The sequence below is a fragment of the Rattus norvegicus genome, chromosome 1 (assembly GCF_021556685.1).
Source record: "Rattus norvegicus strain SHRSP/BbbUtx chromosome 1, alternate assembly SHRSP_T2T, whole genome shotgun sequence".
In the NCBI taxonomy this organism is placed as follows: Eukaryota; Metazoa; Chordata; class Mammalia; order Rodentia; family Muridae; genus Rattus; species Rattus norvegicus.
Genome location: NC_141534.1, coordinates 144,632,413 through 144,659,028, shown reverse-complemented (window position 1 = coordinate 144,659,028; position 26,616 = coordinate 144,632,413). Strand labels below are relative to the sequence as shown.

Below are 26,616 nucleotides of genomic sequence, written 5' to 3'. Positions count from 1 at the left end.
TTTCCAGTCTCTCAATCGTCAGCTTCCTAATATATATGTATGTATGTATGTATGTATGCATGTATGTATGTATATATTTAGATATATATTCATGTATATGTCCAATTTGTCTTCTGGATGACCAAGGAGAAAGAGGAAGCATATCAGTCACTAAGGGGCTTCCTCATTGTGAAGTAATTGTTGGCTTTAATCAAGAACTATTTGCAAATAAAACTTTGAGCTTTTCAGAAGCAGAGTTATGTATGTATGCATGTGTATATATGTACATACATATATATATACATATATAATAGATTCATGTTCTTGAGTCATTCTGTGCTATATCTCTCTGAGAATATTCCTTTGAATACAAAGGAACTTAATACCATTCATGGCAGAGGTTTTCCCACAAGTGCTAAATAAAATGCTTAATTCTATTAATTACGTACTAACACATGAGAGGTCTTGATGGGTAAGTAATAATGTTCCTACTACCTTAAGTCTTACTAAATTAGACTTCATGGGCCTCTGCTTGAGAATGGTCAGTGTGTGGGAATGTATATCTGGAAGATGCACTAGTGTCTTAATGAAAAATCAGTTGTTGCATTCATTTTCCTCACAAGTGGCTCAAACATTTGCTTTTGAGCGAAGAGGAATGTAGAATATATCACAATGATTAAATGTACATGAGACTAGATTTAGTAAGAGGAACAATTCTTTTGCATATATACCCACCTTTTCGAAGGCCATATGAATGAAGCATTCACATTTAGTAAGACAGTCTACATGAGAAATAAGACAATATTGAGGAGAAACATATTTTCATCTATGCTAATCTTAAAGAGGTTTTATTTAGTTTCCAATAATTGGGAGTTAGTTTATTACTATACCCTCCAATGTTTTCTGTGACAATGAACGAACTTCATACTTGAAGTATATGAGCTTCTTGGTTGCTTGTAAATTTAATTCCCTCAGTGGCACATAGCATATGCTTAAAGTGTGGCCAGCATATCTCAGGTAACAGCTCTGTGGGACTGGTGGTGATTTCCCTGAGTGATGTGATGGACTATATCTAGGGTGGGAGAAGGGCATGTAGTGATATTTACCATGGGTTTAGAAAAGGAATTGGTTGCATCTGTCTCCTGTTCTTCTCAGGGTTGGCATGCGTTATTCCAGTTATCTCGATTTGGAGATTTTTCTTTACCCTTTAAGGCATGCTCTAGTCATAGCTTCTCGCAAGTGGAGGGACTCCAATACAGCATGGGTTTGAACTTATTGAGTGTTTCTGTATTGAAAGAACATGTACAGGACATGGGGCTTACCAGATGGACATGCACGACTGGGCTTCACTTAGTTTATTTGTTCAAATCTTTAGATGAAACTAATATCTTAGTGTCCTAAATTATCTTTAGTTAGCAGTTGTTTGCAGATTCATACATTCATACAACAAAAGATATTTGCTTCTGGGCAGATTTGATACCCTGCTACATTCCATCCTGCCAAGGTTTTAGTAGTTCAGTCACATGTCTTTCTACCAGCTCAGTGCCACCAAGTCTATGCCAATCTGCACCAGGGTACCAGAACTATTTTAGGCTATACTTATTATTATTATTAGTTGCAAAATTGAGAGGTCAAACACTTGGGTTCTGTGCTAGAATGTTCCTCCCCAGACAATCAACTTGTCAATAATCTTTGGGCATTGTCACTGGATTGAACTGTTTCCTTACATACACGAACCACTTTCTACATAATTATTTCTATAAAAACCTTTGATAAATTCTTGCTGGAATTTGAGCAAATGATCTGAAATGGCAAACCTGTAGAATCCTGACTTGAAATTAAGTTAGAAGTCATCTTGTCAAATCTTCTTGACAGATGAATTGACAAGGACACTGGAAGAGAGAAAGGGGAAAGGTGGGAGGGAGGGATGGGAGATGAATTGTCACGTGTGTGTATTTAATTATTAGGAGCAGAATCATGATAAAAATATTGTCCTTTCTTGGAGATCTGAGGTTCATCTCTGATTTCCACTTTGTTATGTTGACTGGCTGTTAGGAGTATCCCACTTTACATATCACAAATAAGTAAACTGAGCTTCAGAGATTAATTGGTAATCCTCATGTTGGTTGACTGTTCTGTTTCATATAAAGGTTGCTTTGAAGAGGTGAGAGTTTAGCTATAAATATAATTTTTTAAAGGCCATATCAGTATGGTAAGGTGACCATGAGATAAGTTAGAGTTCCAATGTTGAAATATAGTTATATATTAATCCAATCCTATATGGTTTTTATTCTAATAGAGTTTTGTGGCAAAACTATTTCAAGTAATGGAGATGAACATTGGGTGTGACTCTGAGGTGGTTACAATGGCGAACAAGGAGACCTTAATTTAGGGGACTTGGGGTTCCCACTGCACCTGTTGAATGAGCAATAGCAAGAGAATTGATCCAAGTGGGGTCCAAAGATGGTAATACAGATCGAATGAAACTCAATGGCAAGTTAAAGATGCTAGAAGTAAAGCTGGGGCTGATCACATTCAGGGAATGCTGCCTTAATATCCGTATGTGTTTTGTAAGTAGGGATTATTTTAGTATATGTTTATTGTGAAAATACATACTCAAGAGTGCCTGATTACAAATTTTGGTCATTAAGGCTTGAGATGGCATCAATGGTAATGCCTTATTTCATTAAATTTATATACCTTGTGCCCAACATTTCATATATACATATATATATATATACATATGTATATGTAAATTTTATAAATGTTCATTAACTGAAATACAGCAGAAGATAGACATACTTATTAGTGAATGAAGTTCATGAGGATTTGCAGCTTTAGTGCTGGAGATACTAAGGCTAGTATCAGTGGGGTGGTCCTTTTTTATTTTGGTGTGATGAATGGTTTCTGCTTCATTTTTTAAAAATAATTTACTTTTTATTAATTTTATATCCTGATCATAGGCTCCCTCCATCCTCTCCTCCAAGTCCCACCCTTATGAAGTCTCCTTTCCCCATTATCCCCTACTATTCTCCCCAAAGAAGGGGAATTTACCCCTTTGGTACCACCCTACCCTCAGACGTCTAGTCCCCACAGGACTAAGCCCAACTACTACCTCATTTTTTTTAAAACCAACAATATAGGTAGGATTAGCAAACTCTAGAGCGATTTCAGATTTGAAGATGGTGAAGCTCAGTTCCGTAGGTTTTATGTGAAAATAGAAGATTCTGTGTTGAAGGGCAGTAGATTCTTTGTCCCCACAGATTTTCTAGAAAAATCTGCACACATATATTTTTGAAGTACAAGGGCTGCCATGCATTGGATGTGAGCTTGCAGTTGGTGACTGCAGAGTTTTGCCTTCTTTCGAGTACAAGATGCTAAGAACATGTCTACAGTAGAGATTCCCGAGAGGAAGCACTGCAATGTAAGGATTCATTGTGCATGAGCAAAGAACTGTCTAGTGCTTGTTTCTATGAGGCTGAGACATGTTAGAGTAAATCCATCTTCTAACTCATGGTTTTGCATGAGTTCCCCAGATTATGTCTCCTCGGACACTTCTTTAATCATCTTTCTCTGTAACTAGCCCTATTCTACTCCAAACCTTTGTCTCTCATTCTACCCTAAGAATTTGTCATCTCTTTTACATTAAAGAAAATGTTTTGCTTAACCTTTCTATCTCTATCAACTTCCATTCATCTTCACTAGTACTGAAGTAGGTAGTTTTGTCCTTTATTTTCATTTGAGGGGTTTTTGGTTTTACCATCCCACTGAATATGGCTTAGGAGGGTCAATATGAACCTCATAATGCCCATATTTGATTGTATTTTCTCAAGGGTAATCCTTTATGAACTGTATATTGAATGTTATTGTTAAAACTACCCTATTTCTAGTCCCTTCTATACTTCCCACACCCACTCTGCATCATATTTTCATTTAATGCCTGGGTGATGGCTTACTTTTTAATGTTTCCCTCATTTTGGCAGTCCTTTGTCTCTTTCATGGTGTGTGTGTGTGTGTGTGTGTGTGTGTGTGTGTGTGTGTGTGTGTGTGTGGTTTTTTTCCTTCAAAATTCTGAAGTAGTTCAGAGCCAACAGCTTTGCATGGCTAGAATCCTGTTTTGCTTTTATGCCTCTGTTTCTTTTCTCTGTGATTAAGACATCTATAAGCTTCCTCTGGAGGCTTCATTGGAGATTAAAGCTTTGCTTTTTGGAAATAAACTCACCACAGCCTCAGTACCACCTCCTCAGACAGTGCTGTGGAGTAGCCTATTAGTGTACATGGAAGCTTTCATGGGAGGTCCTTTAAGAGGAATCTTATTTGATCATGTCTTCGCCAGCCTCCTGCTATGTCTAGCTTCCCAGCATCTCAAGGTCACTTATTCTTTGCAGGAACCCACCCCAGTTAGTCTGACCATTCTGATCCTTGAGTGAATCCTCATTTCTCCAAGATAGCAGTCTGTGCTCTGTGACCTTCTTCCTGACTTTGCCACAAAAGCCCTATAATTCCATCTAGCCCAGCCAGCTTGAATCCTGGTTCACATGACAGTACATTCCTTTCCAAATGTTCTCTCTAGTTCTGGAGAAGGCTGCATGAACAAAGTGCCACAACTCATAGAGCTTCCACAACAGAACTTATTTTCCCACAGGTTGGAGGCTAGAGTTTCAAATCAAGGCATAAGCAGCTTTGACTCTTTCTCAGGCCTGCCAACTTGTAGATGTTCACCTTCCAATGTCCTCACAAGACCCTCCCTCTATAAGTATCAGTGTCCAAATTGCTACTCATTTAAAGATATCAGTCATAGATTAATGCCCAACATAATGACTTATAAAGCCCTTATATATGATATTGATACAATCTAAGATACTGGGAGTTAGTATTCCAACATATTAAATTTGTGTGGGAGACAAATTCAGCCCATAATACCTTCTCTGCCAAACTGCCCATCTGTCCATTTTTTCATCCTCCTTGTTATTTATTGCTGTCTATCTCACAATGTCATTAAAACCTACCAAGTTCATTTTATTGCCTCCATAGGATGGGTTTCTCAGCCTTACCCTATAGATTTGTACTCATGGACTTGCTGCTTCATAAACATGTTCCAACAACCAGCTTCATCCTTATGGGGTTGCTTTGCCTCTGACTCCACAGGGAATTAGGCTGTGTGTACCTCTTGCTCTTTTTTACAGAGTTCTTGACCCAGAGGTACTGAAGAAAGGTCAATGCTACATTACTGTGAATCCTTTTTTACAAATAGCTTAACTTAGTCCTGCCCTCCAACTTTTAGAGAAAGGTGTCAAGGGAACTGGATTTTCCAGGGGATGATAAAGATTCAAATACAGATTTTGCTATCAGTGGGAGGAGGCAGAGGGTACCTGTGTCCATGCAGATGACACCAATGCACATGGTGCATAGCTAGCTGACTTATTAATCTACTTTCCAAATAGGAAAAGCAGGAAAAGAAAGGGAAAAAAAGATTCTCGGGGTTGGGGATTTAGCTCAGTGGTAGAGCACTTGCCTAGCAAGTGCAAGGCCCTGGGTTCGGTCCCCAGCTCCGAAAAAAAGAAAAAAAAAGATTCTCAAGCCCTGGGAATATTAGTGATTTCACAAGTTTTCTGCTAATACAAGAAGAATAAATACTCCTTCAGGAGCTTTGGAGAAAATTCCTTTTCTTCAACCTAAGGTGTTAAGAATATCAAATAAAATGCACTTCCTTCTGGAGTGGTAGTGGTTGGGACACTAATCCTATGGAAAGGAGAATTGACTCATAGGCAGAAAGTCTGTTGAGCTTTGATGGTCCTCAGAGGCAGACAGTTGAGTGGTATGGATTACAGATAGGGCTATGGTGGTATGGCATTTAGGTTGTGCATGAATCATTCTTAGTCTCCTGAGTGTAGGCAAACTTCCTTCCTAGGAGTGTAAGATAGGACATTGGAGGCTATGCTCAAGAGAGACATCTATTTCATTAAAGTCAGGCCTGCTTCCCTTCTCTCCCCCATCCCTCCTTTTTCTTCCCTCTTCCTTCATCCCTTTTCTTCTCTCTCCTCTTCTTCCCTGCTCTCTTCCTCATTCACTGTCAGGAAGGGCCATACCAGAAGGGCCCATTCAGCGTGTCGTGGCAGCAACAGAGGCTAGCAGCATCAGCAGCTTCCACAGTGAGTCTGGATTTTGTTTCTGGGGCCAGGGGATGGACAGGGCTGTCCACACACTGACAGCTTGCAGGCTTTGGAGAGGAACTTCCATGTATGGGAGGCTGCTGCCAACTTTGCTTTGACTGCCTCCCCTTACAGGGGCATCAGTTAACTTCCATGGAGGTTCTCTGCCAAAGCTTTTGGTGTGCTTGTGTTGTCTCATGGGGATGCAGCATGGTGGGGATGTGGGGCCATGATCTGCTAAAAGTAGGTGCATATCTTGATTTAGGTGGCTGTCAGCAATTCTGTCCAGGCCTGTGTGTTGGTGGAGGCTGGAGGCTCTGCATGAAAGGTGGTTTGGCTGCTTTTATTTTTTTTTTGCATTTCAGTAAGTGTGGCCTTGAGTCTTGCATATACTTTGGTTTTCTGATGCCCCATAAGAAGTTCCCTTGAGGGATCTTAGAATAAACAGATAGGCTGATGGGTTGGAGAGCAGAAATTGTGCACTTGATCTCAGATGAATCCTGGTCTAAAAAGATAATGATGTCCAGGATAGTTACTAAAGGGCCAGAATAAGTAAGGCATTGTGTATATTTGGGGGGAGATTTCTATCTCCCCACGTTAAGGGGAGTTGGAAGTACTCCAGATCCTGGAGAGAGTCCATTGGTCTTGTCTTGGTTATCAGACTAAATCCACTAGCCTCTTTCTACTTTTTTTTTGTCGGCCTTCTTTCTATTTTGTTTCTAGAAAAATCCTCAGAATCACAAAATTTTAAAGGATCTTAATCCTTTAAAAATCTAGCAGAATCCTTGTTTATCACTCTGAGAAACTTTCTCTCCAGGCCAGATGTTGTGTTCAAACACCGAGTGTGATGTTGAATGGGGAAGCTTCGGTTTTCTTCTATGTGATCCTCTGCCAATGCTGCAGTCTCATGGGCAGGTGCATGGGGACACTTTGAAGATTTCATTTTGTTCCCTCCTGATTTGGTTAGGGAAGTAAATGAAGCATAGCCTCCCAGATTCTCCTAGAGCCTTGGTTTCTTTCACAGGCTTCTCATTGACGCCGATACTTAGGTTCAGTATTTTTACTCTTGCCAGTCTTGTGCTATGTGACACCTGCAGGCAGCACAGTTGCAAGAGTTCAGCCCCTCCTCTTGCTTACAAAATGTTACGTGTTTTCAGTTACAGTAGAGCCCAACCATTGGTTTCAGAAGTTGACAAGTTTTACTAAAGTGCCAAATTGGTCAAACATATTAACTCATTGGAACAGTTATTTATTATAAACTGATCATGTGTACTTGATTATTTGGTCCCTGCTAGAGTGAAAGGAGAACGCTATTAATACTTAAGCAGGAAAGAATAGCATACATTGTACCTTTCTCAAGTACATTAGGACAATCGTGAATGAAATAGGGGGAAAAAATCTCTGTTGATAATTAGCGAAATCAAAGATAAAGTTTAAGATATAGCACAAATTAGTGTGGCAGGTCCTTGGAAGAAAACTAAGGGAGAGAGTAGACAGAGAAGTGTGTGGTGTTGGTAGTTGTGATGATAGTGACAGTGGCGTGTGTGTACTTCAGCACATACATGTATGTGCAGCTTTAGGTAGGATGTCAAAGCATTTGAGCTGCTTAAAAAGAATAGTACATATTTTATGTAAGTTCTCCCAGCAGGACTTTTATAATTTGGGTAGATTTTCCAAAGCAAGTCAGAGCTAAACATGTCTGAATCCAAATGAAATAAATATAAACTTTAGACAGCAAGAAGAATATTTGGTGGCCAGGCACTGTCAAAGAAGGCTCAGCTTGGTAGTTAGCCCAGTTTTCATGTGCTAGAAACATCACTAAGGAGGACATCAAAAAGTGAATAAGGCTGATTCATGCAGTTTAGGAGCAACTTTGTAAAGAGTCTCTTAATTTGTAATTTACACTGCCATCTAGGATATCTTAAGGCCTCTCTTTCTTCCTTCCGGAATATCAAGGTTAGAAATGGGAAAGGTAACTTGCATTTGATGAGCATCTACTCGAGGTGGGCACTTTGCTAGGTATTCTGAGCAAACTTTCTCATTTAGCTTACACTACTTCCCCAAAGAGGTTATCACAGCCCCAATTTTGGGATGAACGCACTGACATTTACACACACACAGACACACACACACACACACACACACACACACACACACACACACACACCAAAGAATGGAGCCAGAACAGAAACCCAGATTGACCAAAGTCTGAAACCCTCCATCTTTATCATTGGTATTAGTAGCCATTTTTGCGTATCAGTTAGCATGAAGTAAGGGATTAGAAGGACAGTGGGAATCTCTAGACCACTCTCTGGTCCTATTATGTTCTAATGTGCATGGCTGGATCAAGAGCTATTAGTAGACATGTTAGGGCAGTGTTCACATTGTTGTTTGTTGTGCATGAAGGCAGAGAAACATCTGTTTCTTCATATTGTGTTCTTCTCAGGAATGGGAATGGCCCTTGGAAATTTGTTTCAGGAGCATGTGAATAAGTCTTCTTGTGTGATGTTCATATGAAACAGATGAAAGTGTAACCTTGGTCCTGCTTCTCATGCACGTGAGAAGGAGGGCCAGTGCATGGTGGTTTGATGAATAGGTGGAAAGAATGCATGCCGAGTCCTAATACTGTCCAAAGGTATTTTGATGGGGTTGGGTGAAAAGTTGAGTTTGAAGATTGTTTCTAATTCCTGACTGCCTTTGTGAATGGAGCACACCAACTTACCTCCTTGGATCTGAGGATGCTATCTGTGAGAAGCAGATGTATCTGGACCACACTTCAGATCCTATGTTTACATTTAACAATATCAGTTGTACAATGTACTCTCATATGTATTGCAGAAAAAAATCAATATCTTGCCTTACACATAAGATGGACTCTTGAGGTTCCGTGACCTCTTCACACAGTCACTATTTAGACACATGAGACAGACCTGATATAATAAAGAGAAGATACATCTTAGGATGTCAATATTCTTGTCTAGTTTTTCTAAAGGTTACTGTTTTTCTGCCTATACTGGTTTTGTTACCTGGACTTTTAGAATCTATTTATCCCAGGATAAGTATTCTGCTCATCCAATGGTAACTAATCTTTGAACTGCTTAGCATTTTGCAGTGTGATATCCTGAATTGGAGTCTCAATGCATGTCAAAGCAAGTCTCTTTAAGTTTCTCAGGAAATTCCTTATAGTTAGATGGAAGTTTTTCTTTACCTTCTCCTTCCTTTTTCTTACCACCCCAATGGCAACACCAAGAGATTGTATTCCAGGCTCTTGAACGCCACTTACGATGGTCACTGACTATTCCTGTATGGCTTCTCAATCACACCTTGGTTCTTCAAAGCTTATGGGCTATTGCAGCATTTTTTCTCTTCACCCAAGAGCTAAAGAGAAAAGCTTTGTTCGTTCTCTTTCCTAGGATCTTTCTCTTTGACTCACAGCTCCAAGTTCCTTCCCTGGTATAATAAAACCAAACAATTCTTTTCTTCTAAAACATTAAGCCTCTCAGCATTGATTGACTTCTCCATTCTGTATGTTTGGAGGCCCCATGAAGTCCCAATGGGACTGGAAATGAAGCTGAGAAATATCTAGTTCTAGTTCGCTTTTGGGCTGGCTATCTATGGCCTATCCTTCCCCATATAGGGCATGTCTTAAATCTAAGTAGGGGTTAGTCACTGTTAGAAGGGCAATGCATAAGCCTTAGACACAAGTGAAAAGGGCTGGTCAAAAGTATGTTTTAGTCTGTGAACTTGCTCTGAGCCTCAAACTAAAACTGATTCATTTTTATAGTATCCATGTATGTATGTATGTATGTATGTATGTATGTATGTATGTATGTATCTCTGTATCTATCTATCTATCTATCTATCTATCTATCTATCTATCTATCTATCTATCTATCATCTATCTATCATCTATCTGCTATCTATCATCTGTCTACCTACTTATAATTCTCTCCCTCTCTCTCTCTCTCTCTCTCTCTCTCTATATATATATATATATATATATATATATATATATATCATCTATCTATCATGAATATGAATACATGTGGCCTTGCTCACATGAAGACCAGAAGACAAATTCTCTCCTTTCACCATGAGGATCCTGGTGAATAAACTCTGGCCTTCAGGTCTGGAAGCCTCAGACTTTCTGAGCCATCTTGCTGAAGGCATATTCTTTACATCAGCATGCTAAGAGATAAGGAGGTTATCTCCACAACGAATCAACCCATGCATATACCCTTCTCATTGCATGTCTAAGACCTAGAGGAGGTGACTGAAGCAGTCATTGTTCACTCCTTTTTAGGCTATCACCATTTCAGCTGTCACTGAGTTTGTGGGAGAGCTCTGATTTCACTGAGTTTGTCTTGAAGCAAAGTTTCATTTAAAAACACACTGGGACATTGATAGGGCCAACACCACCATAGTGAGATTACCAAATGTAATTTTCTATACTTTCCGTGTTATCCAAAATCATTCTGTGGTTCAAGAGAGTTAAGATTGATCTTTGAGGGTAGGGGTGGGGGAATAAAAACATTAATCTGTGCAAAGTGCTTTTCATTCATATGGTGCCTCAGAAATGTATAAAACCAGATGAATTTATTGCACATTCCCAGTACTAGTTCCCTAGGTTCTATTCTGAATAGGTGATTTCTCCTTTAAATGACAACTAATCTTTGAATTCCTTGTTCTCTGTCACATTATAATGATGTGAATAGAGTACCTAGAGCCAAGCAAGTCCTTAGGAGTATAAGGGCTTCTTTGGATAAGATGGCGCTCAGGTATTCAAGAAAAGGATCTATGGGAGCCCCTCAGGAGAAGACAGGAGGTTTCCTGGATATGCTATCCAAGGCTCCTTATAGGATAATTCCCCTAGTCTTTGTCTTCCATTTGTTTGATCAGAACTTCTCTTTCAAAGGTGGTCAAGTGCATTTGAAACCATAATTGTTTTTACAGACAAATGGCTCACAAGAAATCCATATGTCTGGAAGAATTGTGACACCACCTCCAGTGGGTAGACACTGGTAAGGGTGGTGAGTTCCGCTGTCTCTGGGCTGGTGCCAGCATCCTGCCGTCAGGAGTTAAATCTGCTGATGATTATTGTTGCCTGCTCTCCAGCTACTTGTGGTTAACCCTGATGGAAAATTGAAGTCCAACAAGATCTCCAGCCAAATGCATTACACGTACCTGGCTGAGGATGCTCTCATTCAGGGTCACAGGTCATGAACACACATGATGTCCTATGCATGAGAAAGCCTTGGTGTATGAGTCTTGCCATGCAGGGAAAAAGGTGGGTGAAAGGAAACAGTTGTTGTTTTTGCCCTCATTGGGAAGCCCATTTTTGCATGGCCTTCCACCTTCTACCTCATTTTCTCTTCTGGGGTTCATTTCTGAAATTGAGACACTTAATCCCAGAAATAGAGACAACGTTAAGAGTTGGATTTTCCAATGTTTTGCTGGGATTCTTTTAGCTCCAAGTGAAAGAAAATCTAACTCAGAATCTTTTAAGCATAAAAGACAACATGACACTTTAATAGTAAATTCAGAAGTAGGTTTATTTCTGGTGCTAGACCAGGGCTCATATAATAGTACCAGATTCATTGTATACTGGTTTCTCTGTCTCCCTTCCTTCTCATTTTATGTAAGCTTTCTTCACATTCCTCCATTTGTTTTCTCTTTGACACTGATACTACAGAAATAGATATTGATGGGAAATAGATGTCCAACCAATCGAAGGTAACACATTCTGAAATTTTTTATGATAGATATTGTTGTGGTTGAACAGATTCCTGGAGACTAAGATCAGCACACAGGATTTGCCTTTGCCAGAATTGGTTTGATATAAGAATTAAGCTGAGAAAACATCAGCTTACCTCTGCAGCCAAGCTGGGCATCATGCAGAGAAGGGTCATGACCAAGGAGGCAAAGACCTTGCCTGATGTCTTTGCCAATTTGTCTATGAGAAGCGTGGGTTATCGTCTGGTGTCATTTTTAGGAGTGTTATCAGGGATGATGTGCGCCCTCATCTGACTTCATTGCATCTGCTGATATGGCTATTTCAGAATGAAAATTCCCCTTCAACTATTGTGGGGGTGTTTATAGAAGTCAAATTCTAAGCTATCTAACACATTTTCCTAAATCTGCTACCCTATCTCATCAGCTTGAATGCTCTAAAACATCTTTACTGCTTGGTCTTCTTCAGCTTGGAAGTACATAAAAAATTCAGCTTGGTGCATTCAAGGATGCTGACTTTTGGAGTCATAATATTTTAAGCATAAGTCTCACAACATACATATTTTTTAAGTAAACTATCTAATCTCTTTCCCCTTTTCTTTACTTCCTCTGTCTGCTTTCCTCCAACCAAACTGGTTGGTGATAATTGTTTCTGGAGCCCAGTGTCTCCAGAAGGTGGATGAAGCCATACATCTTAATGTACTTACCGTGTATCATGACACTTAGTAGTGGCTTCTAAAGTTGCTGTTCTGTGGCTCTGTTCACTGAAGAATGGTCTCAGAGTTGAAATACTGAAATTACCTTTTTCAATTCTGTTATCTTGTTTTGGAAACAGGAATGTATGTAAAAGAGTAGGGGGCTGTGTTTGTGAGAGGGGAAGCTAAAAACCATCCAATTGCTATTGCTGGCTTAGCATTTACAACTTTTTCCTGTGTTGGTCCTGAGAGTATCCCCACCCCCACCTCACATCTTCTGACCATGAAGAGGAAGCCAGGAGCAAAGCTTGTTTACAAAGGGAGAAGGTGCAACCCACAGCTGCAGGCCTCAAGTGATGGCCTGGAAAGCCACATGTTGCATAGAGGCTCTGAACCTCCGTCCTGTTCATCTGAGACTGTCTTCTGACCTTGCTGCTTTGCAGAGAGCCCTCCTGGGACCCGAGTGCAGGGTGCAGAACAGCAGGCTGAGTTGAAGTAAGCAGGTCCCAGAAGTCTGAAGTTTCCCCAAGGCAGGGAGGAGCATTTTGGGGTTGTGTAATTTCTGTTTCATTGGGACTTCATGTTTTGAACTAGGTGATACCTAGAGATCGATAAATGCAATTCCTCCTGAAGCCTACTAGTCTACCTTATAGATAAGGACATAGGAGAAAATGCTAGGGAGGCCTCCTGAGTCTGGCTCTTGCTCTCGTTGTTCACATATACACATGTGCATGTGCAAGTGCGTACAAGAACACACACTCCAGCACACACACCTCTCTAGAAAAGCAGACTCAAGGCTGAGAATACTGTAAAGGACCTTTGTTCAATGTGCTTCACATTCTGATTCAGAAAAATAATTATGCCATGGACAAATTCATGTAGTCTCTGAGCAGAGAATTTTAACAGTGCTCAGTCTAATACATCATTGTTACAGATGAGAACATTGAGACTGAAAGGAGCTCTAGGCTTACAGAGACCTAGGGTAGCACCTTGTCAGAACTGTGACATGATCTCAGGTGACCTGGGTCCCAATCCAGTGCCTTTCAATTGGATTCCATGCTTTCACTAGCACTGAAACTCTGCTGTACCCCCTCTAGAATGCTGGAGGTGTCTCTGGCCTCTGTCACGATAGTGTGGCTGGGTCAATCAATACTCCTCTCCTGGAATTTCTCAGGGGGATGACTAACGAGGTACTTGTGCTGAATAAAATAGTCATGTAGCAGTTTGGGTTGATTAATCAGTCTGCAGTTCACAGAATACTCCAGCCGCTGTTATCAGCCGTCTCCAGGCTTCCCCGAGAATGGCATTCTGCGGCTTCTTTTTTCTAACTTGAATTCCCTCCTTCCAGTGAAGATGAAGAACTGTATCTACTGCTTTGTGTGTGTGGTCCTGCAAGCGAGGCTGTGTGTATCCGTCCTCCAGGATGAAAGGGTTTTGTTTCAAGACTCAAAGAAGCATCCCATTTTCCTCTGGGTGAACAGGTGTATTTTCTCTCAAGAAAGCTCTGGGGTATGCAAAGTCCCATTGTCCTGACCCTCATCTGAGCTCTTCCAGCAGCCCTCAGTGAGGTTAGAGGAGGGAGTCAAGAGTTTGCAAAGGCTGTGCCTCTTCTTCATATTGCCTCTCATGATGAGCTTCCAACTTTCCTTAGCCCAGGGATGCAGCTACGGATGACAGGTCTCTGCTGTGGTATGGATTGTTTACTGAAGTAATTAAAATATGCAAAGTGTTCCTAGTCCACCCCCTACCTCCCTTTGCACTTCTCTAGCTCCTTCTGGCATTTTCGGTTGGCAGTTAATAAAAACGTAAGGGAGGCCCAAGGGCTCTGGTCTCCCTCCAGCTAAAATGACTCATTTGGAGTGATCTGTAAGTTGTAGTTGTCACCCTGCCAACAGCTGTGCCTTTCTGGTTGATCTGCTGACCCTGCAGTCCATGACCTTACTGGAGAGGGCAAGTAAGTGTCCAGGGGAAAAAGGGAACAAATGCCTGGCTTGCTGTTTGCAGCAACACAAAACCAGAAAAGACTTCTCATCTTCCCTTGTGGGGTAGCTTTACTCTCAAAGTGCTGCAGCCAAGGACACTGGAAATCCATTCCCTATTTCAGCTTAATCACTCCCATCCCTGGCCACCAAAACAAACAACCCCATCTACTTACCCATCAAAAACCACACCCACCCATTTAAATTATCTCAGTGCTGGGCTCAGAGATTACTTTATGCAAATATGAAGATACAGTAGAGCAATAGACTGGCATTACCACATCTACCCTCCTACACTATCGCCCACAGTAACTGTCACTCTGACTGTTCCTCACTGATGTCTATTGAGAGTTACCAAACTCCAGGAACCCTGTCCAAATTTCCATGGATTGTTTTCACTTAATCCTCATGAAAAATCTTATTAATATTTAATCTATGGGGAAACTGAGATTCCAAAAGGTGAAGTGATTTCTCTAGGTGACTTGGCTCTAACTTTGTGTCTGTATCATGATAAAATTCCTACCTTAAGGGCTGCTTAGAAGAGAGACAGCCCTTTCGTCTGTCCTTGGGTTCCATTTCTGGATCCATCAATTTTTCTAACAGGAGATCTCTCCCCTGCCTCAGGGGCACTGAATAAAGTACACAGGGTATTGAATTTCCCAGAAGTGTTAGCCCTTGGCTCGGTTTAGCTCTTCTCTGGGCCCAAACACTTGGCTGGTTACTTGTCTCTCCTCATCCTAGACAGCTTTCAGGAAGTCCTGTTTCTGAGAGCTGAGTGCTATATAAAGCTATTGTGTCAGAAGAATCTTCACAATGTTTGGCGGAAGAGCACACAGTGCACAGAGCCTCCTTGTAGGTGGTTTGGAAGCAGCCAGCAATGATGCAGGTGCCACATGAAGAAGGAGATAATGTTGTTGTAGGAAACACTGATCTTGTCAGGGTAGCTGACTGATGATGGCTGTCCTTACAAACATTCCTTAACTAGTGCAAAAGCCCTGAGATGAATGGGATTGGGGACATCAAGCAGAAGCTGTTCTATACTGTCTTCTTCTCAGGCATCAAGACAGGGCCCTAACAGCAGATGCATAGGCTTCTCCTAACATCCAGACATATGTATGAGATACATTCTATATGAGATGCCTCAATGTGGAGTCAGGAGGGTGAGAATTGTAGAACTGGAAGTGGAAAAGACTATCAGTTAAGAAGATCACCTGGCCTGGGTGTTTTATCCAAAGATGAGGGGGGCAGGCCAGCTCTCATTCTGAGTTTCCCACAGAGTCATGAGGAAGAATATTTTATGGATTGTTGAAAAGCTTCGTGCTCTATGGCACCTGTGGTGTGTATCTGTTGTCAGTTCAATATCCTCCAGTCATCCCATGTGGCATAGTGCACATGCACGCTTGTAGTCAGTACTTGGGATGCAGAGACAGGAGGGCTGTGCCTGTGACATAGAATGAGTTCAATGCCAGCTTGGACAACTTAGTAAGACCTTATCTTAAACTAAAAATAAAAGCAAGAAAGCAACTAGAAACAAACAAACAAACACCAAAGACCCAGGGTCATAACCCAGAGGTAGAACATTTGTGTAGTATGTACAAGACTCTGGATTCATGGCCAGTATTTTTTGGATAATAGAAACCAGACTTAGTTATTACTGTTGTTACTTTTATTAATATTGAGAAAACAAGTCATGGAGATAATTCTTGTCTAAATTTGCCTTTTGCATAAAAGTCTGTTTCATAGTTTATTTTTCTTCTCTTTAAAGTTTTAGTAATTGTCACTGGATAGGTATGAATATTTTGCCAGCATATATGTCTTGGCACTGCATGCATGCCTGGTGCCTGTGGCAGCCGGAAGAGGGCACCAAACTCAGTGACAAGACCAAGGGCTTCTCCTCCCATTGGTGCCCCACAAGGACATCCTCTGCTACATATGCCACTGGAGCCATGGGTCAGTCCATGTGTACTCTTTAGGTAGTGGTTTAGTCCCTGGGAGCTCTGGTTGGTTGGTATTGTTGTTCTTATGGGGTTGCAACCCCTTCAACTCCTCCAATCCTTTCTCTAACTCCTCCAATGGGGACCACATTCTCAGTTCAATGGTTTGCTGCTTGCATTTGCTTCTGTATTTGTCATGCTCTGGCTGAACCTCTCAGGAGACAGCTATAACAGGCTCCTATCTTATAAGGACAATATTTAATAGGAGCTACCTTATCTAAGTTATAGATAAGCCACCCTGTGAATGCTGGGAACAGAACCCTGGTCTTCTGCAAAAGTCGTCAGTACTCTAACCACTGAGTGATCTCACCAGCTCCTCAGAGTTCATTTTCTCGAACCCAATTACTTTGCTTTTATCTCCTACAGTAGAGTCTCACACTCAGAGCAAGAAGAGTGTTGCATTCTAGCTCAGTTTTGTCTTCTCTGGGATCCACTCTAGCTGCCTTTCCTGAATATCATGGCTATGTCTTTGTGTGTGTATGTCTCTTTGTTTTAGTTTTAGTTTAGTTTTGTTTGTTTGTTGTTTTAAAACAGACCAGAAGCAGGGATCAAGACTGACAGGCATGTAGTCCCTGCCTATCCCTTTAGACTGTGCCCAGTTCTTGTTGGTGGCACTGTCATAAACTAAAACCAAAACAAAACCAAACCAAAACAAAAACCTCTAAGAAGAGGGGTTTGGGGTATGGTGATGCAGTCCTTCAACCTGATGCTTGTCCAGTGACTGACAAGTTTCTCCTCCCTGATCTGGTTTCTCATCCAATATGGTTGTCTCACTGTTGTGAGGGCTCATTGAGCAGAATGTCTAGAACCCAAGAATCTTTGGGAAATACTTGCAAGGAAGATTTTGATCTAAATCTCTCTCTGTGTGTATATTTCCTCCTTCATTTACTACCTCATTTCTTTTCAGTACATGTTCTGAGTAGGTGTGTTATTATCCCCATTCCACACACAAGGAAACGAGTCTTCAAGAAGATAAACATTCTGTGGTTACTGAACTGGTAAACAGTCCCTGTTCAGTTAGATGTTATCGCTCTGGTTGCTTTGGATCCTCTCCTTCCTCAACCTATCACATACATTTCCAGTGTCACCGTAGCGTATGAAGGAAAACAAGCAAAACTTTATTTGAAAGAGATGATTTATAATTTGACCTAAATCTATGTGAATATAAATTTGATCCTAACTGTGAGTACCTGAGCATGACAGGGTAATTAAAAAAAAACTAGACTGACCTAGCCTTCCTTCATGCATCGCATTACTGTGCACTTTTGAGATCTGGGTGTATTCTTCGGTCTCAAGTTTGATTTATGAATCAGAGCTGAGTTGAGACCTCCAGCTTTGTTCTGTGAATTGAGTTCTTTTAACATCTTAAAGTTTCTTTCCATAAGAAGATTTTAGTGGAGCCAGGAGTCCAGAGTCTAGGCATCGGGAAAGGAAAATAAGGGCCAAGTTATTTTTTCAAAGTAGTGTCTGGTCTCTTTAATATATATACTGCTTAGCTGTACTAAAGAACAAGGAGGACTTTGAATGAATTGCTGGCATTTAGAAAGGGAGCAGGGATAAGATATTATGAAAAGGTGTGTGTTCTTGGAGCATCCACATAAGAACTTTGCTCCTGGCAGATTCAGCTCTAGGTAAGAGAGTTGGGAAGAATCACAATGGGCTTGTTTATCCTCTAGGCTCCCACTGCTAAACAGCTTGGCTCTTAACTTCTTGTAGTTTTGGAAGGCTTGAGGATTTGTCCTAATCCCAGGGCTAGAGGCTCAGAGATGCAGCAGCCATTCCCTTGGAGATTGTGCTAAATGTATGCTGATTGCATAAGCTGCCACAATGCCCCGCTTGGAGGGAGCCCCCACTCTCATGTCTTTGTAAATTTTTTCTCTCGTTTTTCCTTGGAAAAATTCCAAGCACCTGCTAGACTTAGGGTTGAGTTCTTCAATTTGTCAACCAGAAAGTGAGACAATAGCTTGCAGCCATAGTCTTTGGAAGACACCAGGAGGCAAAAGCAAGGATAGCAATTCTGACTTCACAATTCTGAGGTCTCATGTCCCTGAAACATCTGGGAAGAAGGCCCGATCAGATGGCAGTGCTGGCTATTAGAACCATAGATATTGTCACGTTCGAGGAGATAGGTGTCCCTCATTGTTGTACCACTTGGACATGGCAGAACAGGAAGAACAGGATAGGCTGTAAGAGGCAAAACCCACTCGGGTATGTGTTAAGTGATCAAGACTTTTCAGGTGATGAATAAGATCTATGTTGATGTTTGATTTGTTTCTTAAACGCACATGATATTTTTCTTTTTGCTAAGACATGCAATTAAAAAATACTAAAACTGAATAAATAAAAATTAATGGCATTTACCAGGACTGACAGTCTCCAGATGACTAGACCGTTTGGTCATAAACTTATGTTTCAGAGTTTCAACAACTCTTTGTAGCTGAGTCATCAAAGAAGATAGGTTACTTTATTATCTCCTTCAGAAAGTCTGGATTAGTTCATATTCCTTCCATACAGAGGAGGCTTGATTTGTTTGCAGAGATATTTTGCCCTGTGGATATGTGTCTATTCTTCTTTGCTGAGTCTTGGTTTATCTATTGGAGTACAGGTTACCATGTCTCCTTCTATGGAGTCAGAGTTGCGTGACGGTAGATGTTTTGAATGTCTGGGCGAGAAGAAGGAATCTAGGTGCTTTAGTGCCCCCTTGTCCCTCTAATAGATATAGAGGCATGAGAACCTTCTGAAGCCTAGTTGAGTTTCTCTTTGTCCTGGAATAATGGGATCCCCCTGACCACAGCAAGGTGGTCACAGACATAATTCCCTGTTCAGGAGAGAGACCAACACTGTGTGTGAGGATTGAGGTGGGGAGGTCTGAGAGTTGTCCACACACAACATTCTACATCCAGGAAGAACTGCTGATAGGTCACAGGCCATCACACCCCACTCACTACCTCCTCTGCTGTGTTCTTTCAGTTTTCAGGGTTGCAGCTGAGATTGAGGACGAAGGGCTGGAGTGAAGGGCATGTATTGGGGGATCCTAAGCAGACTCTCAGGCTGGTTAGCATGGTGTTCTTCCTTCCATCGTTTCCTCTTTCTTCCTTTTGGGAATGGGAGAGGTACAGGTTCAAGGAAGACAAGACAAGAAAGATAGGAAATTTTCTATCTGCATGTGAATGTCCTATACTTGAGAGCTCCAAACTTTTTTTTTTTTTCCCCCGGAGCTGGGGACCGAACCCCAGGGCCTTGGGCTTCCTAGGTAAGCGCTCTACCACTGAGCTAAATCCCCAGCCCCGAGAGCTCCAAACTTTTATGATCTCAAAAGAAGTTTGAAAAGCTATGTATGCCCCCAACACATTTAAAGTTGTCACTTAGAAACCGTTTAGGTAGTTGGTTGCAACCTTTTAAAAAGTTTCAAGTGCTGCCATCATTTCCAGAATATTGTAAACATTGACATTAAAAAATACATCATTCCTTTAATGCACCTAATGAAGTTTAAATACCAGAGCAATTTGGAACATCATCCATTTAACACATGAACAAATTCTTAAACAGCCATTTTTACATGACTCCTTTTTCTTCTTGAATTTATATTTTCATTCCAGTTACCACACTGAATTTTATCTTTATGTAATTTATTTTTATGCTTGAAAGCCCTTTATTAGCCACTCTATCATGGTTTGCTGTGACAAAAATGTGTATGAAGATTTAAATTTAATTTTTAATATCCAGTGACCATAAGTTTCTAAATGTTAAGAGATTTTTTTGGAATGAGTATCCCTGCAATTATTAGCAATGAACATGCAGAAGATTAAAGAAACGGGCAGTAGATTAAAGTAATATCTATCTATTCCAGCTTTTGATGACCATGGAGGTTAAAAGTAAAATATGAATGAAAACTTATTTCCTCTATCTACCAATTGCCACATGAATTATTGATAAACTTATTTATTGTTAATACATCAGTATTATTCAGGATCAATTCTATTGATTTTTTTTTGTGTATGTGTGAAAACAGGGGATTTTATTTTATTGACATGTGATTCAAGTCTTTGAACTATTTGCTGGGACTATCTATTTGTCTCTTATCAATAATTATTTTATTTTATATCACTAATACCCTTTTATGTTTGTTTCCCTTTTAGTTTCTATTTTGATCTATCTATCTGTCTATCTATCTATCTATCTATCTATCTATCTATCTATCTATCTATCTATCTATCTATCTTTAAGAAGTTGGTGGTTGGGGATTTAGCTCAGTGGTAGAGCGCTTGCCTAGGAAGCGCAAGGCCCTGGGTTCGGTCCCCAACTCCGAAAAAAAAGAACCAAAAAAAAAAAAAGAAGTTGGGGTCTCCAGAGCATACGATTTATGTGCTAATCACCAGTGTCATTGCTAGATTACTGGAAATTCTAAATTTGAGTTTAGAAAAGGTGCATACAAGAGTTGAGGATTTTTAAAATATCACAAAACTATCCTTACTGGGGACGTATTTGGAGGTTTTCATGCATCTTCAAGCTTTGCCAATTCAGATGGGCAATGACTTTTGCGAGCAATATTCTCAATATTCTTATGCCTTCTGTGGGAAGAAGTTTAGGCTCTTCTGAAAATTGACTGGATAATCTAAGGAGTTGGCATACACAGTGGAGCCCTGTACAACTATACAAGGAAAGAGTGACTTCTGTTAAGAAGGCAAAGCATAGAACAGATAGATTAATTTGAATTGATATGTGCTTGCATAAACAAACAAAAACAAATGAACAGTCAAACAAAAAATGGGAAAAAAAGCTAGAACAACCCAACATTGTGTTCTGTAGAAAAGTGAGAGTAGGAGTGCCTAGTGTCAAGAAGAACAGTAGATTAAGAATAGAACTATAATTTATGTAAAGGGCTCCTATTCTGTACTTTTGAGGTTCAAACTGTTACAGACTTTTAAAAATATGGTCAATAATTGACATGAAATAAGTTGGAAGTGAAAAACAAAAAAGTATTTCTAAAATTGAAAAATAAATAGAAAAGTGCGCTTATGTGGTAACTTTAAAAGAGCTAGGGTAAAATTATACTTTCCATATTTCTCTAGTTGATGTATCTTAAGGACAAAAAGAACTGAGATCAGGACAGATGGTTTAATGTTGAAATCATCTATATATTTTTAACATTATTAAGAAGTGGTACTAATGTTTGGCTGTGGGTCTCTGCATCAGTTGCTGGTGTGAAGCCTCTTTGATGAAATTGGCCTAAGCACCAATCTATCAATCTGTGAGTATAGCAGAATATCTTTGGGAATCATTTCAGTGATTTTATTTATTTATTTTTGGCTAGCCATGTTTAGTTCCACCTTCGGTCTCTCTGTGTTAGCTAGCCTCTGGGACCTGGCCCTCCAGGCAATATCAAATGTGCCCTCTCATGGCATGGGTCTCATGGTGGAGCAGTCATTGGTTGGTCACTCCCACTGTTTCTGAACCATCTTCACCCAGGCATATCTTGCAGGCAGGACAATTTGTGGGTTGTAGGTTTTGTGGCTGGGTTGGTGTCCCAGTCTCTCTACTGGAAGTCATGCCTGCTTATTGGATATAGCTGATTCAGGCTCTGTATCCTCCATTACTGAGAGTCTTAGCTAAGGTCACTCTCGTAGATTCCAGGAAGTTTCTATTGCACTAGGTTTCTACCTTGCCTCCCAAATGCCCTCCAATTCCAGTTTTCTGTCCCAACATTCTCTCCCTCTAACCTCATTCTCCCCTTACTGATCCCTTTTGTTCCCGTCCCCCCCCCCTTTCTGACTCCACCTACAATATCTAGTCTATTTCCTACAGAGATTCAGGCTTTTCCCCTTGTGTCTTCCTTGTTACTTGACTTCTCTAGCTCTGTGGATTATAGCATGATTAGCTTTTACTTCACAGCTAATATCCACAGAGTACATAAGTACATAAGTAATAAGTGATTACATAACATGTTTTTCTGTCTGGGTCTGGGTTACCTCACTCAGGATGATTTTTTTTTCCTATTACCATCCAATGGCTGGAAGTTTCATGGCATTATGTTTGTAACAGCTGAGTAATACTCTATTGTGTAAATGTACTACGTTATCTTTATCCACTTCTCAGTTGAGAGACATCTAGGTTGTTTTCAGTTTCTGACTATTGTTAATAAAGCTTCTATGAACACAGTTGACCTAGCTTCCTTGTGGTAGGAAGGAGTGTCCTTTGGGTAAAGGTTCAGGAGTGGTATAGCTGGGTCTTAAGCTAGAACTATTCCCAAATTTCTGAGAAACTGCCATATTGATTTCCAAAGTGGCTGCACAAATTTGCACTCCCACTAGCAATGGAGGAATCTTCCCCATGTTCCATATCCTCACCAGCATGAACTATCACTAGTGGGGTTTTTTTGGTTTGTTTGTTTGTTTATTTATTTATATCTAGCAATTCTGACAGGGTACAGTGAAATCTCAAAGCAATTTTGATTTGCATTTTCCTGAGTACTAGGGATGTTAAGCATTTCTTTCCATGTGTCTCAGCCATTAGAGATTTCTCTGTTGAGAATTCTCTGTCTAGATCTTCATCCCTTTTTAAATTGAATTGTTTGGTTTGCTGGTGTTTAGTTTATTGAGTTCTTTATACATTTTGGAAATTAGCTTTCTTGTCAGCTACAAAGTTTGAGAAATTGTTTCCCCGTTTTATAGGCTGCCATTTTGTTCAATTGATGGTATCCTTTGCCTTACAGAAGCTTTTCAAGTTTGTGAGATTCCATTTACTAATTGACGATCTGAGCTGGAACTTGGGGAATCTTGTGGAAGAGGAGAAAAGAAAGACTGTAGAAGCTAGAGGGGTTGAGGGCAAAACAAGAAAACTCACAGAATCAACAACTAAGGCTCATAGGGGCTCACAGAGACTGGAATGACAATCACAGCCCCTGCGTGGCACTGACCTAGGTCCTCTACATACATGTTATAGTTGGGTAGTTTGGTCTTCTTTTGGAACTCCTAACAATGGGAGCAGGGGCTTACTTTTTGCCTCCTTTTTGGACCATTTTCTTCATATTGAGTTGCCTCTTCCAGCCTTAGTATAAGGGGAGGTGTTTAGTTTTATTGCAACACAATATGCCATGTTTGGTTGATACCCCTGGCAGGCCTGCCTTTTCTGGAGGGAAATGGAGAAGGAGTGGATTAGGGGGAAAGGTTGGCATAGGGAAAGGCTGAAGGAGAGGAAACTGCAGATGTAATATATAAGTACATAGCTTTAAAAAGAGACACTAATATGTTATGAAAATTTTTAAATAATTTTGTTATTAAATTCTAGTAACTATGATTTTCAGCATGAGAGAAAAACTGAAATATAAAGTCCAAGGAAGCCAAGCAATCTTGAATTTGACTGTGGGTAAGCAAAATCATGAGCTCATATCCTATTTTCCTTTCCAAAAAAGTGATTTCCTAGCTTTGAATTTCCCACTATAAAGACTCAGAAGTCACAAGCACCCTAGAAGCATGGAGAACTAATTCCATTGTGCATCAAAAAGATACAGAGATCCTTGGAGAAACATCAGCTTTAAAGGCTCTGGAAAGAAATGACAAGAGGAGCTTAGAATATTCTTTCATGTAGGAAAGTGAAGGTTCCATCAAAGACTACTGGGGTTATATGAGAGGAGAGGGAGGCACAGCGTTAAGAGGTATCCATTGGCCAGAGATGGAAGGAAGCAAAACATCAAAAATAGTCACTGCGGCAGACTGAAACACTTCAAGTGCATGTTTTTATTATTTTTTTAAAAAGAGCAAGTCCTGGAAATGATTTTCAGAAGCAAAATGAAGTCCTTACAACTGACCTTCAGAGAATGCTGCTCTTCTTTTCTTATTGCTATGACCAATAACTGTCAAACAGCAGCTTGAGAAAGGATATTTTTTAGTTGACTCAAAATTTGAGGTGGTGCAGCCTGTCATGGAGGAGAGGCATGGTGCTAGTAAGAGTATGGGAGAGCTGATCACACTGTGTTAGCAATAAGAAAGCAAAGCGTGCACAGGAAGTAGGGCTAGACTATAGAACTTCAAGACCCACCTTCAGAGGTCCACTTCCTTCTGTAAGAGTTTTTGTTTGTTTTTATTTTCAAAAGAACTCCATAAGCTCCAGACTAAGTATTTAAATATTCAAGCCTATGTGTTCAGACCATATATAAACCATAATGCTTAGTGATAAATTCACTCTCCTAAAAACAAGTAAATACAGGGAAATGGTCAAGCCTGTTTCAAATAAGCTATAATCAGTACAATCACATAGCTGATGAAGGGATTTTTTTTATTTATAGATTTTCTGCTAATATATGCAGAAGGAACATTATAATTAGAATGTCATCCTTTTGAACCACTAACGAAATAATAGATTTTGGCAATGATCATCAATGGTTGCTAAAATCACTAGGTTAAAGGGGACTTTATAAGGAGTGATCAGACAGAACCCATTGATGGGCCATAACATCATATAAAAGAGAGATGTATTTTACCTCCCATTATGTTTCAATGAGAGCACATGGTGTATCCTGTTGATACTGTATGTCTAGGATAATGGTTTTAATGTAATGTGACTTAATAATTAAAGAAGTTTTGTATTCTTAAGTCAACATGCATGATGATCTAAGAAGAGAAGCTCCTGATGAATTCTGTACATGTTCAGTGACAGAAGCAAATGAAAAGCATGTCTTGGGATACCAGGAGCCCCCAATTTCTATAGACCCAGATCTAAACCCAATGAGCAAGACCTTTCCTGAGCAATTCCTCCTTCTATGTTTCCCTAATTCCTGACTTTGTAGGTCAGAAGGGTAAGCGAGGACGATGGAAGGCAGTGATGGGGAGGTGGGCGGCTCTGAAAGCAGAGGGGCTTTTTCCTAAAAGCAATTAACTCCAAGATTTATTTTTTCTCCTTTTTTTATTATTGCTGGAATCACTCTTCAGCATCTTCCTTGCTCCTCATTAGTTTTGGTTACTCTTTTCAAGGTTTAGCTTCAAGATCCTTAGGTAGAGAGCTCCAATCACAAACTGATACTATTCATGTGAAGCTTGGGCAAGTCATCCTGTTTTCATCTGTGAAATGGGCACAATAGAGGCACCTGTTCCACAGGAATGGAGAAAGAATGAAATAAGAAACTGTATGATATCATTATTCATTCATTAGTATTGTTCTTATCCTTGACAGTATAGCTCTGAATAGCTTATATCTGGGTAAGTTTTAGGGTAGAGATATTTGTCTAGTATTTTCTTATTTTTTAATTTTTTCTCTCTTTTTTTGTCATTAGAAACTATTAGACTATTTTTCCCAGACTGAGTCTCCTCAATGTGGGAGAATGCTGGAAGGAAATCGATATGAATTCTTATGGGCAATAAGGAAACTGTAGGAAGTTAGACTTGTTGTATTGTCTGGGAGTGTGTGGAGATGTACACAGTGATCAATTACTGTATTATGTGTGTATATCTCTGCACTTAATGATACCTGGTAGGTTTTTGTATCTGTGATACCATCTGAGGCAGCCTTGTGTGACTCATAGTTTGAAGGTGAAGAAATGTAAGAAATAAAATCTAAGGACTTATCTAAAAGCAGAGCAAAATTCAGAGTTTTTTGACTTCCTATTTTTGCTGTTTTTGCCATGTTAAGACCTAATTCTTAGAGGAATGTAGTATAAATATAACTCACATTACTGCTTCTACTTATGGCAGTCTTCTAAAGGGGGGCCTGTGACCAGTTAATGCCCTTCTGGGAGTTTCCTACTCAAACAAACACTTAGGGTCATCAGCATTTGCACCCAGCACTCTTGAATTTCCCCTTTTCTGAACATGAAGAGTTCACTGTAAAACATCCTCTGTATTTTATATAAAAACCATCAACTGAGACATATGTTAGCATCAAATGGAGGGTTCCATTATTTAAAATTATACACCCAGGGTGATGTTTTGGTATTCCTGACTTCTATTTGTTTTCACTCAAGAAGCCAGGTGAGACAAACCATGCTAGCATATTCTGTCACAAACATACTTATTTTACAAAACTGATATTTTTTCTGTGGACTTGTATCTGTTGGTTTCTGTCTGTCTATTCAAATGTTTACTTTTTCTTTTAT

General features: G+C 40.1%; 1 protein-coding gene across 7 annotated transcripts in view; it reads left to right on the top strand.

Annotated features, from left to right (window-relative positions):
- Ntrk3 (neurotrophic receptor tyrosine kinase 3) overlaps positions 1-26,616 on the top strand; it is a 381,715-nt gene that overhangs the window by 332,826 nt on the left and 22,273 nt on the right. For 2 of the 7 annotated variants that reach the window (XM_087551652.1, NM_001270656.1), the window contains 1 exon segment: positions 6,057-6,131. In XM_087551652.1, coding sequence (XP_087407778.1) covers positions 6,057-6,131 — 75 coding nt within the window. 7 annotated transcript variants of the gene reach the window in all.